The 16,269-nt window shown below is 36.7% G+C and overlaps 1 protein-coding gene across 1 annotated transcript; it reads left to right on the plus strand.

Annotated features, from left to right (window-relative positions):
* The first annotated feature begins 13,979 nt into the window (after positions 1-13,979).
* Positions 13,980-15,228, plus strand: LOC131640873 (NDR1/HIN1-like protein 3). Its single transcript, XM_058911246.1, has one exon. It carries the CDS (start codon positions 14,309-14,311, stop codon positions 15,041-15,043), a length of 735 nt encoding a protein of 244 aa, XP_058767229.1. The 5' UTR covers positions 13,980-14,308; the 3' UTR covers positions 15,044-15,228.
* The last annotated feature ends 1,041 nt before the right edge of the window (positions 15,229-16,269 follow it).

The raw sequence follows: 16,269 nt of genomic DNA on the forward strand, positions 1-16,269 counted from the left end.
TATATAAATGAAGAAGTCTATGTTGCTCAGCCACCCGGCTTTGAGAATTACATGTACCCAACTCATGTCTATAAGCTGAAACGTGCTCTATACGGTCTTAAACAAGCCCCTCGGGCTTGGTACGAGCGTTTGAGCAAGTTTCTCCTTAGTCAAGGGTACTCTAGGGGTAAAGTTGACACTACTCTCTTTATTAAAAGAAAAGATAAAGATATTCTCTTAGTCCAAATTTATGTAGATGACATTATATTTGGGTCGACTAATGCAAAACTTGTCAAAGATTTTTCTAAGCTTATGCAGAGTGAATTTGAGATGAGTCTCATGGGTGAGCTAAATTTCTTCCTTGGCCTACAAATCAAGCAACTCAGTCATGGAACGTTTGTGAATCAAACTAAATACTGTACGGAGCTGCTCAAAAGATTTGGAATGAGTGAAGCAAAAGAAATTGACACACCTATGGCAACAAATACTAATCTAGACAAAGATGAGAAAGGTAAAGAGGTTGACGTAAAATTATACCGAGGTATGATAGGTTCACTATTGTATCTTACTGCCTCAAGACCAGACATCATGTTTAGTGTGTGTATGTGTGCAAGATATCAATCTTGTCCAAAAGAATCTCACTTGAAAGCCGTCAAAAGAATTATGCGATACTTACGTGGAACTACTACATATGGCCTATGGTATCCAAAGGGAAATGAGTGTCATTTGGTAGGATTCTCTGATTCAGATTTTGCTGGCTGCAAATCCGATAGAAAAAGCACAAGTGGAACGTGTCATCTATTCTCAAATTCATTGATAAGTTGGCATAGCAAGAAACAAGTATCGGTTGCATTATCTACTGCTGAGGCAGAATATGTAGCTGCTGGAAGCTGCTGTGCACAAATATTATGGCTCAAGCAACAACTTCTTGACTTTGGTATTAAGCTTGATCGCATACCTATCATGTGCAATAACACAAGTGCCATAAACTTGAGTAAAAATCCTGTCTTACACTCACGTACCAAGCATATTGAAATAAGACATCACTTTCTACGAGATCATGTAGAAAAAGGAGACGTTACATTTGAACATGTAGAAAGCAAGAAGCAACTAGCTGACATATTCACCAAACCTCTAGCAACGGAGCAATACTTCAACATTCGTAGGGAATTAGGGATACTCGATATCTCTAATTTGGGCTAATTACGTTTGTTCTCTCTTAATATTATTCCTTTACTTTATATATATATATATATATATATATGTTCTCTCTTGCTAACATTTTTCTTAGCGTAAAGGTAGTTCATCATCTAGCCAGGCGTCATTCCACATTGATTAAAGGCTGCCATTAAAGTTGAGAAAGCGGTAACGTTATTGTTGTTCACTTCCAAAAATATTATTGATACTATAATATGCTATCAATTAACATGCTTATAGTGACTTCATACATATATCGCTCTTGCTCATTTGACTCTCATGCTATAACTGACTACCTTTTATGAATGCTTTTATGAATGCTAGCATTTTATCTATGGTTCTCTCGTTACTCTTCTATTTTCGTTGTATCTCTTTTTGATGTTGACAAAGGGGGAGATAGATGCTGAGTGTACGGGGGAGCTGTGTTGAGAGATTGACTTGTTGAGAGATAGATGCTGGATGTACGGGGGAGCTTTGTTGAGAGATTGACTTGTTGAGAGATAGATGCTGGATGTACGGGGGAGCTTTGTTGAGTCTTTATCACTTACCACCAAAGCTTCGACTAATGGTTTGCCATCATCAAAAAGGGGGAGCATGTGAATACAAGATTACACTCAAAGATGTTTTTGATTTATGGCAAACTCAAATGAGCATTCAAACAACAAGGCGGAAGCAGAAAACTCAAAGAAAAGCAAGCTTTGATCACTCATGACAAGTACAGGTTGATCTATTATACTTTAGGTCGACTCAACACAAGCAGATCAAGAAGAATGCAGAAAACCAGCAGTTAGGTCGACCTACTGTCAACCCAGGTCGACCTAAAATGGAGAAAAATCCACATACTTCTGCTAGGTCGACTCACACATCATCCAGGTCGACCTAAATTGATGAAAGTTACATACCAGTCTGCTAGGTCGACCTACACAACGACTAGGTCGACCTAATCTGTGAAAATGTCCCCGGAATGCATTTTGAGAGGATTCTGGTCGACCTACTCCTTCAACAGGTCGACCTAACTGGAAGCAAACTTCAGCAAGCACTGCTAGGTCGACCTAACCTCTACAAGAGGTCGACCTAACTGATCAAGAAAGTCCAAAATTCAGTTATTCTTGGTTCCAACTGTTATGCAATTATATACATTGTGCAAGGGTTAATTATTCAGAACACCAACGACTGAAAGATACACAAACGCTTCTCATCTTCGTTCTTCATCATCTCCAACACAATTACACATAATCATTCTTGCGTTGCGGGTTAGTGATGAGTTCGATAACGTCCATGGAACGGAATTGAAGATTCCTAGTGGGTGAAGGTTTGTGGGGTTTGTTGGTGAATAAAATCTGCGGGTTTTGTCCTCCACGACGGGTGGTTCTTGGGGGTTTTTATCAAGAGGCGTTCATTGAGGATTCGGCTGAGTGTAACGATTGAGGAACGGGGAGTTCAAGGAATCAAGACACTGCAGAAGGGAATCAAAGTGAAGCTCTTGGATAACCTTGATCTTGCTCAAGATTAAGGGGGAAGAAGATTCAAAGGATCGACATAATTGGTTTATCGTTTATCGCTTTGTTATCTTCTTTGTATATACTACTTTCAACATTAATGAAAGATTACCCAATTTCAATTTGGAATTGGGGGCAGACGTAGTCGTAGCGAGGACGATCGACGAACTGCCTAAACAAATATCGTGTTCTTGTCGCTTTTACCTTTTCATTTACATTCTGTTCATATTTGGTTATAATAGCAAATTGATCAACGATTCGAGTGTTAAGATTGTGAATTAAGTTCTTACATAAACATCACAATCCACCACACATTGAATTACCTTCAATTTGATCATTATCACCAAGTGTTTGTATATTTGTTTCTATCACTCTTACTGCATTGCAAACATTGTCCATCATACAAAAAGTTAATCTGATTTTCAATAAGAGAAACGCTTTGATTCTGCAACATATACTCTTATCATTTACTTCAAGTCATTGACTGGTTTTTAAACACATATATAATCGTTTCGATAGTGGTTCGGAATAGACGCGAGTCGATTCAGAATCACTTCCGCTGAAAAGTCGTTTAAATCCGTAAAACTGTGAACGATCTATTCACCCCCCCTCTAGATCCTAAGGCCAGCGTCTAACAACTTACCCATTCGTCTTCCTCGCGAATCCACCTGCACAGTCTGCGATTTGGGTCTAAAAACCAGAAATTTCACATTCTAAACACCATGTAATTCACCCAACATCAACAGTATATGATTCTACAATCGATTTTACTCATCATAACCTAAATCTACTCAGTTATTAGAGATTAACAATCACAAATTCCAATCCAATTGATGAACACAAACAGAAGAATATAGAATCCATTGATCCAAACAATACTCCTAATCAACATCATTATCCATAACACGATAATAGAGATTAAATGGAGAGTCTCCCCTTACCTTAAACAAGAGTTCTTGATCCTTGGTCTCTCCCTCTACAGTTCTCCTTCTCGTTCTTCGTGTTCTCAACCCTCTGTTCTTGCACGTTCCTTCTTTCTTCCCAATTCCAATTGTTTTATGAAAATAATAATAAAATTAGTAAAAGGATTACAAAATCACCCCCTTTCCTTTACTATTTCCTCACATGGCCCAAATGCCATAAACCATTATTTCCATTATTTTCCACAAATTCTTAATAATTCTAATTATTAATTCAATGTTCCAATTAAATTAATATTAAAATTATACGGGTGTTACAATTGTCATCCTATCGACGCCCTAAGTCCATTGAAATTAGAGAGAAATTAGGCCTCTAACTTGTGATTCAAAGAAAGTATCAAAAGAATGGAGTAGAAGATGAGTTAGAACCAAAAACAAGTCAAAAAAAGGCAAAAAAAACACATTCTGCTCAGATGTAAATCGATTTGCACAGAGTGTAAATCGATTTGCATAACTCTGTTTTCAAATCTGCGCAGTTTTTTAGTTATGTAAATCGATTTGCACCAGATGTAAATCGATTTGCACAACACAGTTTTTCAAAAAAACAGCAAATAAAGAGAAGAAAACTTGTTTAAACATAAAACCAAACACCTTTTGATCTTGGATCAATTTGTGCACGAAAATGTATCAAGTAAGCAAGCAAAGCTCATCAATGTAGCACCAAAGGTGCATCAAACATAAACAACAATGGATTACATCTTGAATCATGGAAAGGATCTAGAATTTTACCAAATCTTCCACAAACTTTGAATCTCCTTCAAGAACACACAACCACAAGCCTTGATCTCTCACAATTGATGAAGAAAGTAGTGTTTAGGTTGAGGTTTAGCTCTAAATTAGTGAGGTTCAAGATGTGACTCACTAATTTTTATGGAAGAAAAAGAGCTTTGAGTGAGGGGTTTGGAAGAGGTGAGGAGAGAAAGAGCAAGAGTTTTCTTGGCTATCAAAGCTTGAAAAATGAAGAGGGGAATGCCTTAATTTATAGCACTTAGGCTTGGGAATTTTTGTGGTTTGGAGTTAGGATTGGAAAATAGAATTAGGCTTGGGAAGTGGATTTGGAGCCAAAAATGAGATCCAATGGTCTTGATGCAATCACATGAGGGTTTATGATCAAATGATGTAGGTAATCGAATACAAGAGCTAAGTCATGCTTCCCATGCTTGCAAATGATGTCAACACTTTCAAAAGCTGAAATTTGCCTTCATTTTTCCAAATTCGCACTGGTGTAATCGATTTACACTTTATGCAAATCTATTTACATTGCTGAAAAAGGCAAAATCTGGGGCAAAAACAGTTATGTAAATCGATTTGCATATTATGCAAATCGATTTGCACTGATGGCAGAAGCAAAATCTGGGTAAAATCAGTTGTGTAAATTGATTTACACCTTATGCAAATCGATTTGCACAGTGGAATTGTTGAAAAATGCCCTTTTTGATGGATATTTTGACTTGGTACCTACAAAACACAAACATACAAAAGCACAAGGCAATATTTTTGGTATTTTGGTTAGTAAAACAACATATACAAGAAAAACATTGGTGCTTGATGATTCTCCTTACAGATGAAGTGAGCATAACACCGAGAGCAGAGCTTTAAGATGAAACTCTTGATTGATGATTGATATGAAAATGATGTATGATCTTAGGGTCAAACATTGGGGTATGACATGTATCTACTAGCTAAACAAGATGCAAAACCTAGACTGTTAAGGTGGATCCTACTGTTGCAAGAGTTTGATTTGGAAATCAAGGATAAAAAAGGAGCCGAGAACGTAGTAGCTGACCATTTATCTAGGATGGAAGGTCTTAAACCTGAAGAAACACCAATTAACGATGTTTTCCCTTATGAACGCTTAATAGTACAATTAGAATCCGAAATCGATACATTGGAATAACCTAAAGCGCAAACCAAAGCCGTTAAAACGTTAAGCACCGAAACCACACTGCCATGGTATGTTGACTTTATGAATTACTTAGCGGCGGGAGTGCTTCCTCCTGACATGACTTATCAACAAAATAAGAAGTTCTTCCACAATCTTAAACAATACTATTGTGATGAACCTTTACTATTTAAGAGAGGCGTTGATGGAATTTTCCGCCGATGTGTTCCGGAAGGAGAAATAGAAAGCATAATACATCATTGCCAAGATGCCCCTTACGGTGGGCATGCAAGCACATCAAAGACGTGCGCAAAAATTTTACAAGCTGGTATCTTTTGGCCCAACCTATGGAAGGATGTTCACATCGCTGTTAAAAATTGCGACCGTTGTCAACGCATTGGAAACATATCTAGGCGAGATGAGATGCCTCAAAAGGGTATTTTGGAAGTAGAAATATTTGATGTGTGGGGAATCGATTTTATGGGACCTATCGATTACGTGTCTAAATGGATAGAAGCTATAGCTTCACCAACAAATGATGCATACGTAGTAATTAAGCTGTTCAAAAACATAATCTTCCCGAGATTTGGTATACCAAGATTGGTTATCTGCGATGGAGGATCCCACTTCATATCCAAAATATTTGAAAAACTTTATGGAGTCCGACACCGTGTAGCAACACCTTACCACCCACAAACGAGTGGACAAGTTGAAGTCTCGAATAGACAAATTAAGCAAATACTTGAAAGGACTGTTGTCGCACTTAGGAAGGATTGGTCGTCTAAGCTACACGAAGCATTGTGGGCATATAGAACCGCCTACAAGACACCTATAGGAACCACACCTTTCAAATTAGTGTACGGTAAATCCTGTCATTTACCGGTAGAACTCGAGCACAAAGCTTACTGGGCCATAAAGACCTTAAATTTAAGTTACACTGCCGCAGGTGAAAGGAGACTATTAGATATCAACGAATTGGAAGAGATTGGATTAGATACCTACGAGAATGCTAAGATTTACAAAGAAAGAACAAAGAAGTGGCATGATAAGCGCATCTCTAGGAAGGAATTCAACATAGGAGATATGGTGCTATTGTTCAATTCTCGACTTAAGCTATTTCCAGGAAAACTTCGTTCAAGATGGTCTGGTCCATTCGAAGTTACTAAGGTATTTCCAAATGGCGCTGTCGAAATTAAAGGAAAAATCAAGCGATAACGTCATTGTAAACGGGCAGCGACTGAAACATTATCACATTGTTGAAAACAAAGACTATATTGATAGTCTTAAACTCGCAAAGTTAATCGTCGATTCGAAAAACTAACCGTCAATTCGTCGAGCTTGCGACGTTAAACAAAGCGCTTTCGTGGGAGACAACCCACCTTTTAACTTTAACTTTCTTTTAAATTGTTTTAACTTTAATTTTTTATTAAAAATTATTTTCTTTCTATTCTACGTTTATTTTTCAAAATACTAACTCCATTTATTTTAATAAATGATACTAACTTAAAGTTCATTCTGATTTTAAAAACTTCTAGGGTACTAACCTCTTTTCTGACTTTAGAGATGGACTTTATTGATGATATGGTAGTTACTTTTGGGAATGAGGCTCAGCAGAGACGTTATGAGATTCTGACACAGCGTGAGATGGGGTTCACTACTTTTTCGCATGATGCGACTCTGACTGTTCTAGGTATCAGGGAAAGTGTGCACTTTATGCTTCATCAGATTGGTTGGGAGATATCCTTACCAGCCGTACACCCACTTTCTGTAACCTGACTTTAGAGTTTCTGAGTTCCCTTCGATATGAGCCTAGGCTTGGATTAGGATTCAACAGAGGAAAAGTTTCATTCAGGCTGTTTGGTTTCACCTACCGTTTCACCACCCGTCAGCTGGCTGAGTTACTAGGATTTCCTAAAAGCATGGATGCTTTAATGGAAGTTGATGATGAGTACTTCTCTGATAACATAGTTGACTACTTTTGGAGTACTATATCTGGTAAAGATCAGAATGATCTACGAGTCTCTTCGGAAATCCATAATCCCGCCATTAGGTATTTCCAATGATACTAGCTTTTACTCTTTTTGGAAAGCCTTTAGGCGATACCTCGGTGACTAAGGATGAACTGTGCATCATGATGTGTGTTTTCCAATGCAGACCAGTTGTAGGAGTATCTTTCATGCTTTCTAGGATGGCCGTTATAGCCCAAGATACCCTTGGTCCTATCCTTGTAGGTGGTCTAATCACTAAGATCGCCCGTGCCCTGTGCTTAAGAACATCGCTTGCGAGATTGATTCCTTATGGAGGATTCAATTCCATGGACGTCGAATTTTGCTTCAACAAAGGCCTGATCAGTAATTATGATACTCCGCCTTATCAGCTTTTAGTGAACTATGAGCCTGTTCATCATTTTTCCTTACCTTGAATTAGGTACACAAGTGTGCAAAAGAAAGAAAACTGGTTATATGACTTGGAAGGAGAAAGTGAAACGGTTTTTATCGTTCCACCACTCCATTTTGTTGTGGACTACGTGGTGCAGAAAAATTATGATCAATGTCATATTTTTCACAAAATTCTTCAAAGAGGTGGATTTAAAATTCACCTCCATGATTGCTCTGGTGTGACAATGCTAATGTTTAAATTATTTTGAAATGCGGAGAAAGTGTCACTTTTACTAGCTACGAAAATAGTCCAACAGAACCTAGAGAAGTCATCCACTATGACAAACCCATAATAATTTCCACCTATACTTTTAACTCTAGATGGTCTAAAGAGGTCCATATGAAGTAGTTCAAGATTTAAATGAGATCCTTGTTTGCTTCCCCATTTGGCATGCGTCACATAAGTGATCTTTGGAAAATTTTATTTTGGGTAGTCCAATAACTAGGTCTTTTGATACTATTTTATTTAGCAAGTCAAAGTTGATATGCGTTAAACGTCTATGCCAAAGCCATGAGTCTTCACTCATTGTGGCTAGACATTTAGTGTCGGTTAATGATACTTCATTCAAGTCAAGCATGTATACATTATTGACCCTCAAGCCATTAAACATATTATCTTTCTTGAGCAATGGACAATTCGACTTGTAGTGACCAGGTTTACCACAATTGTAGCATGATCCTTATAGTCGACGAGGTTGTTATCCGAATGTTGAATATCATTTTTGCGTAGATATCTATTATACTTTCTTACGAATAAGCCCATATCTTCATCCGGAATTTCACTGTTATCACTAGAGTCACTACCATATCTTTTACGTGTCCTTTGACTTTTATTTCTTCTCTTTCTTTTCATGCTTATTGAGATTCATGAGATCTTGCTCATGTTCTTTAAGCTTGCCAAATAGTGCCGTAAGATCCAAAGTAGTGAGGTCGTTGGTTTCCTTGATTGCCATGACCTTCGGTTTCCATTCTCTACTAAGACATCTCAAAACTTTATTAGTAGCAACAACATTGGGAGTAATATGTCCTAGTGTGTGTAAGCGATTGATAATGTGAGAAAATCTCTTTTGCATTTCCGCAATGGTTTCACCATGTTTCATGTGAAAAAGATCAAACTCTTGCATTAAGGTGTTTATTTTAGCTAGTTTGACATCATTTGTTACCTCATAGACGACTTGTAACGCGTCCCACATTGCCTTAGCAGTTTCGCAATGTGAAACACGAAAATACTCATAAACCTATAGGGAAGCTATAATCATGTTTCTAGCTTTCCAGTCATAAGCATAATCTTTTTCATTCCATTGTGCTTCCGGTTTAGGTCTGGTAATTCCCGCCTCATTGGTTATGGTTATTTCCATAGGCCCTTTGAGGATGACTTTCAATATTTTTCTATCAACAGAATTGATATGCACCTGCATACAATCTTTCCAATAACTATAGTTTTCACCGGTGAAACCAGGCGCTCTATTGTACGCCCCTTTTGGATCGTTCTCCATTTTCTAAAAAGTTATATGCGAAGCACTAAATAAACTGGCACTCGTGATACCACTTGTTAGACGATAGGACGGATCTAGAAGGAGGGGTTGAACATATCCCTTGTTTATTTTTTGCGCTTTTTCAAATGTAAGCGAAAGCACCCGGATTCAAATTCGTCTAAAACGATCTGTTATTGGAATCACCGGATATGCAAAACCGAATGGATTAAAATTGATGAAACACGATCAATACTTTATTTAATATTATCAAGCGCTTAAACAATGTCACTGAGTACCTATTACTTCCAATAATCTGGTTAAGGTAACTACTATAATTTGTGTGGCTGTTAATTCGTCAAATACTTGGTGTGCAAAATAGAACAAGTTCAAACAGTTCAAAATCACACAAATTAGGCAGTTCCCCTTGTCGTCCTCGCGTAGGGTACGTCTGCCCCTAATTCTAAAATCTAGAATTAGGATATATGCTATTAAGTTGCAAAGTGTTTACAAGAGAAGAATAGTTACCAATACCCAATTTACAATTGCAGAAAATTGATCTAATACTCTTCTCTTCCCTTGATTCAAGCTGAACCAAGTATGTCAAATACTTCAAACAAACCTCCAATTAACGTTACTTGTTTGCACGCACTCAACGTTCCGCAAACCTTTCACTCCGATGATTTTGATCGCAAGAATTATGACATCAATATTTCTTCACAATCCTCCGGTTACCACGACTCGATTAAGAAACCCACAGTTTCTCAATCCCTTCACTCGGCTGAATTAGATGAAGCAAAGACTTGTGCAAAAACCCTCAAATCTCCAAGATCTTGGAGGAGAAAACCCCAATGGTTTTATCCAAGAAAAAACCCACAATTTGCTCAACCCAAATCTGAATCTCTATCTTCAGTTTGAACGTTATCAATCCATCAGTGCACTATGATCAACAAGAATTATTGTGTGTAGTTACTGATGAAAGCTTGAATGATTGAAAATGAAGAGCACAATGTGTATTTCTTTCACTTTTTCTGGTTAGATATGAAAAATGACATAAATGTGTATATATGTGTTAACTCTCAGCTCAAGAGAATAACGTGTAGTAGAAAATTGGTCATAAGCAGCGAGCGCTCGACCGTCACAGAATGCCCAGTCGGCGCGAGCTCTCCCGAGGCAGATAAGAGACAAATTTCTTAGACCATGCATCGACCGTTGTAAGGGCATGCGTCAATGCAAATTGAGGAAATTTTTACTCCCAGTGTGATTCGACCACAGAGGTCAGCGTGAGCGCTCCCGAAGTTGGTGAAAGGATGTTTGATGTTGCCATGCATCGAACATAGCAAGACATACGTCGACGCATACTAAAATTTCCATTCTTCCAGTTTTTAGCCGACCATTGGGTCGGCATGAGCTATTCCGAGGGTGATGCAATGCTTAAGCTTGCTCCATGAGTCGACACAGACAATTCAAGAGTCGACGCATGTTATAGGCATTTTCATAAACACCTATTTCTTGAGGTTTGCTCCTGATTTCCAATCTCTAGCAAAGTTTTTCATGAACCCATACATCAATATGAGGTTTTGACATCATTAAAACATGGGTACAGGTGTATTGCCCTTACAGAGACTTCTTTGCCTTAACCTTTTGCAACCAAGCATAATAAGGCTCAGGGTCCTTAGCTAAGGGTATGGATCGAAACACTTTAAAAGTATTAGTCATTTATTCTAGATTTAGAAATTCATACATAATCAAAGCTTCATGCGAAGACGCCGCTTAATTTTTCTGGGTTTTAGGGGTTGTGGCGATCACAGGTTTTCCTTTATCATCTAACTTTTTCTTACTAGATAGAGGCCTAGTTCTATGGTACTCAGGAAAAAACACATAAAGAAGACTAGTATTTACAGTAGGGTTAGTAATTAGACCCATAAAAGCATGTGTTTCTCCATAAATTGTTTGGGGAATGAGTACCTGAGAAGCATAGATTCTTTGTTTTTCCTCAAGGAGAGGAGGCTCTGGAATAAATTCTTGATTCCCCACCAATGTTGGCTGAGAAATCTTCAAGATAGGTTGAATAAGTTCCTATGCTTGTTGTTGTTTATGGGCTTTAGAATCATTTGGTGCCATTGTTGAGAGATTTAGGAAGATGATGAAGTTTCTGTTTTGTTTGGTGGAGAAGAATAGAGAGAATTTGATGACCGAGAATGCAGAAGGTTTGGAAAAGTTTTCAAATAAATCAATTGTGGTATTTATAGAAAGAAAAATCAACAATTGTGCTTCTGCAGAATTTAATTATGAGAAGATAGTGGGAAAGATGTAAAAATGTGGGAAGAGGTGCAGACGATTACACAGTTTACCACCTTACTCCTAGATAATAGGGGTGATCATTGTGCATATTCCTGCTCGTCTCAATGAGACATTTAGAGATTTGGTCATTATGACCATGACATCATGTTTGAAAGGACTTTGAAAGGTCCACGCGTCAAAATTGGAAGTTCGCAAGAAATGCCCATTGCTACAAGATTTTCGAAATAGACATTTATTTGGGGAAATTTATTAGCTGGGAATTTCAACGGACAAAGTAAAGAGTATCGAAGAGAAGATATTTCAAAAAGAAATATGAAGTCCAGCTTATAAAGGCTATTCAAAGTATCAAGTGTTTGAAAAAGGTTTTTATCTTGTCAAAGTGCCATCGAAGAATATATCCTCGAAGATGAAGATAAAGACTTAGATTATTTTGGAGCTTTGTAGAGAACAAGCTTCGACGACCACGTTGGTTGAGTTTGATGCCTCGAACGAAAGAAGGTTCAAATTTAAATGATTTTTTGTCCAATAAGGATGCGTGGAGGCCTTAGAGTTCAAAGAGCATGCAAGCGAGAAATGTGGCATTCCATTAGGAAAAGGCCGTTAGGGTCGAATTAGTATATATTAGAATCTTAGCGTTAGATTTTAGTGTGTTCAAATCTGTACAAAAACTCAATCATACTCAAAGTATCAAAGTGTATCGAGAAATGAGTGTTGAGAAATGTACGTATGAGTTACCATTTATTTTCAATCGAATTACAAAGTCTTTTACCAGGTTACCTTTATCTTCATTAAAATTCCTTTTACTTTCTTTGCCTTTCAAATTCAAAACCTTTTATCATTTCTGTATTTTATTTTACACCTTTAAAACACATTTCCTTTTTACTTACAAATTAACCACGAATAAACAAAGAATAAACACAACACAAACATCAAAATCTCGAAACTTAGACTATGTCCTAGGATCAATCTAGTCGATCTTGCGAGCAACCAGAATAATAACTTTTTTGGAGGACTAGCGCTTGTTTACGAATTTCCACCGTAAACACAGTGTGATTGTCTGCTTGTTTTGTTTTATTGCAGGAGTATATTTGTTTGTATCGGATAGTCGTGTCCATAAAGTTCACTTATGGCAATTGTTTTTCATTGTTTTTCTGATGTACAGGGAGATTTTTCAATGGTTTTTTAAGTTTTGTAGTCTGCTTGGGATTGTATTGGCAGTTGGAGAATTCGGTAAGTTTAGATTTGGTGGCTTCATCATATTGTTTGGGTGTATGTGTAACAGGTGACGTTTTCTGCTTTGTACTTTATATTGAATAAGGATCCTCTCCATTTCTTAGAGGTGTCAATTACTATAGTTTTAGTGTAAATAAAAGATATATTGATACGCATTTCTAAAAATTGTAATATTAAGTACATATTTATACATCAAAACCATAGTAATGGACATCTTCATTTCTTTTGAGAAATGGAGAGGATCTTTACTCCTTTATATTGTAGCTAGCCTTTCTTGTGCTAGGCTTTTTTTTTACCTCTAATTCAAATTGATTTGTTTAAAAAAAAAACATAAATATTGTTATTAATGAAATGACTTAAGTCTTTTTTAATAGAAATAAACAAATAATTAATAAAAATTTATAGAGCTGATTAATTTTTTTTATAAAATAATAAAATTAATTTTCTTAACAAATTTTAAAAATGAGATTACTTAACGACTAAGTATACACATTAGAAAAATAATATATTAATAAAAATGAAAAATTGAATTTAGACAATTTACGTGAAAATTTAAACAACTACATTGTATAATTTAATTTAATTTATTTGTAAATAAAATTACACACTTAACATATAGAAAAAGAAAACATAGAAATTAATCTTGTTTTCTTTTTTAATTGTTTTTAGATATTTTGAAAATAATTAAAAAAAAAGTCATTAAAAAGCATATAGATATTATTATATTAATCTTTTTGTCCTCTTGAAGAACGTTTACATCATATTGGTCAATTCGAATCTTGTATATAGTATTAAATTAAATTCTAATTATTATTATAAGTATTTTTATGACTCCCTTGACCCTATCTATATCCCTCTGCATTCTCTGCATCACAAATATTGGTCCAACCCAATAGCCAATAACGCTTAAAACCACGATTGATTAATTTGATTATTATTATAAACCATACTGTAATTAATTAACCCATTATTCTCTTAACCCCTAAGATCTTAACAAAATAATCCAAAATCTGTTTTAAAAACAAACACGCTTTTTCCTCTTTCTTCTCTAAAAATATAGTAAGTGGTTTCGTATTCAGTTGAAATTTATCACTTAACGCGCTTATTCTGTTAAATCCATTCCGATTCTCAACACGTTCTACCATATCTAGTTACTCCGTTTCGCACTACATTACAGCACTAACGTTACAACAAAATAACCGAAATTCCTTATATACCCTTTTTCCGTTTAATATATTTCAATATATATTTTTCAATTTTCACATAAATAATTCACTCTACCAACGTTTTGAAATAATCGCTTTTCTCTTCAATCTCTTCAATCATGTCAAATCAACTCAACGGCGCTTACTACGGCCCTTCCATCCCTCCGCCGCAACCCCACCGTCGCCACCGCAACGACTCCTCCTGCGGCTTCTGCAGCTGCCTCTGCGGCTGCTTCCGCGGCTGTTGCGGCTGCATCTTCAACTGCATCCTAAGCATCATCTGCAAAATCCTAACCACAATCATCATCATCGCCGTCATCCTCGGCTTCCTCGCCTGGCTCATCGTCCGTCCTAACGTTATCCACTTCACCGCCACCGATGCTTCCCTTTCTCAGTTCAATTTCACCAAAAACAACACTCTCAACTACGATCTCGCCGTCAACATCACCATCCGAAACCCTAACCGAAGAGTCGGAGTCTATTACGATAGCATCGAAACGGTTGCGTTTTATAAAGATGTTGCGTTTGGGAATCAAACGCTAGGAGGATTCTTTCAGCATCATAAGAGTACGAATTTCTTGAATCCTGTTTTCAAAGGTGAACAAGTGATTCTGTTGAGTTCAGATCAGGTTTCGGATTTCGACAAAGAGAAGGAGAGTGGAGTTTATGGAATTGACGTGAAGATTTTGATGAATGTGAGGTTTAAATTGGGGTTGTTTAAGTCAGGGAAAGCGAAACCTAAAGTTCGTTGTGATTTGCAGATTCCTCTGAAATCGGGGAATGGGAGTTCTTTGAGTAATGTGTTTCAGGTTACTGAATGTGATTGGGATTACAAATGGAGATTGTTCCATTAGATCTAGTGTTCGAATTTCAAAACCCTAATTTTTCTTGTTTTGATTGAGTTTTTTAGGCGTTTTACATTTGGTAGGTTCTTCTTTGGAGGATTGATACTCCTTGAGGGTTTATTATGTTATGGCTATGATTTTATTTTGATATTAATATTGGTATGGATGGTGTTGATCTATTAGTTTTTTCTTTATATTGCAGTTTACTCATTTTTCAATTTCAATTTCATGGCTGATCAGTTTTTGGCTTTGTTTTGAAGCTGGAATGTTTGTTTTACAATTGAAGCACTTAAAATTTATTCTTGATGGATAAGAGAATAGATTTTGATGTGTTTAGTTGTTAGAATTGATTCTAACTTTAACTTTTGAATTTTACCTTTTCAAAAATCTTCAACTTGTTTTATTTTTAACTTTTGAAAGCTTCGTCTCAATTGCCTATTGCACAGTCCACTACTAGGGCTGTATTTGGGAATGCGGATCCGAGAATCGGACCGGGATCGGGGCCGGTGGAACTGGTCCAATGGACCGACCGAAACAGTGAATGGGACGGTAATGGATAAAAAAAATATCCGAATCCAAAATGAAGAACCGGACCAAGTATCCAATGAGTAACCGAAAATAAAAATATAAATAGCCTTGTCATTTCATTTTCTCACTTTTTCCCACTCCCTCTCTCTCATTCACTCTTAGACTCCTCTGGTCCTCTCCTCCCTCTCTCACTCACGTGTCTCTCTTCCTCTCCTCCTCCCATGTCTCTACCTCAGCCACCTCCGACGGCCTCCTCTTCCCCTCCTTGTCTCCGATGATAACTCCTCATCCTCACACACTAGTTGTTGTTTTTACTTCTTCTTGAATCGTGATTTCGTGTATCTGTTTCAGAGAGATATCTTGGAGTATCTTCTTTGTATAACTGTAATGTATTCAATCTTTTTGTATTGTTATATTTCACATAAATTTCATGCTATTTACCATGTTTGCATGTTAGGTTTGATGCTTCGTTCTATAGTATGTTGCTGTTTTGCCCTAATTTGTTTTGACCTAAACTTTTTATAAATGAAATGCATGTTACAATTTTGACCTAAGTTTTGCCTATTTCAATTTTCAAGTTTGATTAGGATTAATAAATCGTTAGGGTTTTCTTATACTGAGTTTTTTTGATTCATAAATGATAATAAAGCTCGATTAGGTTTTCTTATACTGTTCTAAATAAAGTTGGGCTTCTGTTGTTGACTTTT

This window comes from Vicia villosa, unplaced genomic scaffold (genome assembly GCF_029867415.1).
Source record: "Vicia villosa cultivar HV-30 ecotype Madison, WI unplaced genomic scaffold, Vvil1.0 ctg.003356F_1_1, whole genome shotgun sequence".
Lineage (NCBI taxonomy): Eukaryota > Viridiplantae > Streptophyta > Magnoliopsida > Fabales > Fabaceae > Vicia > Vicia villosa.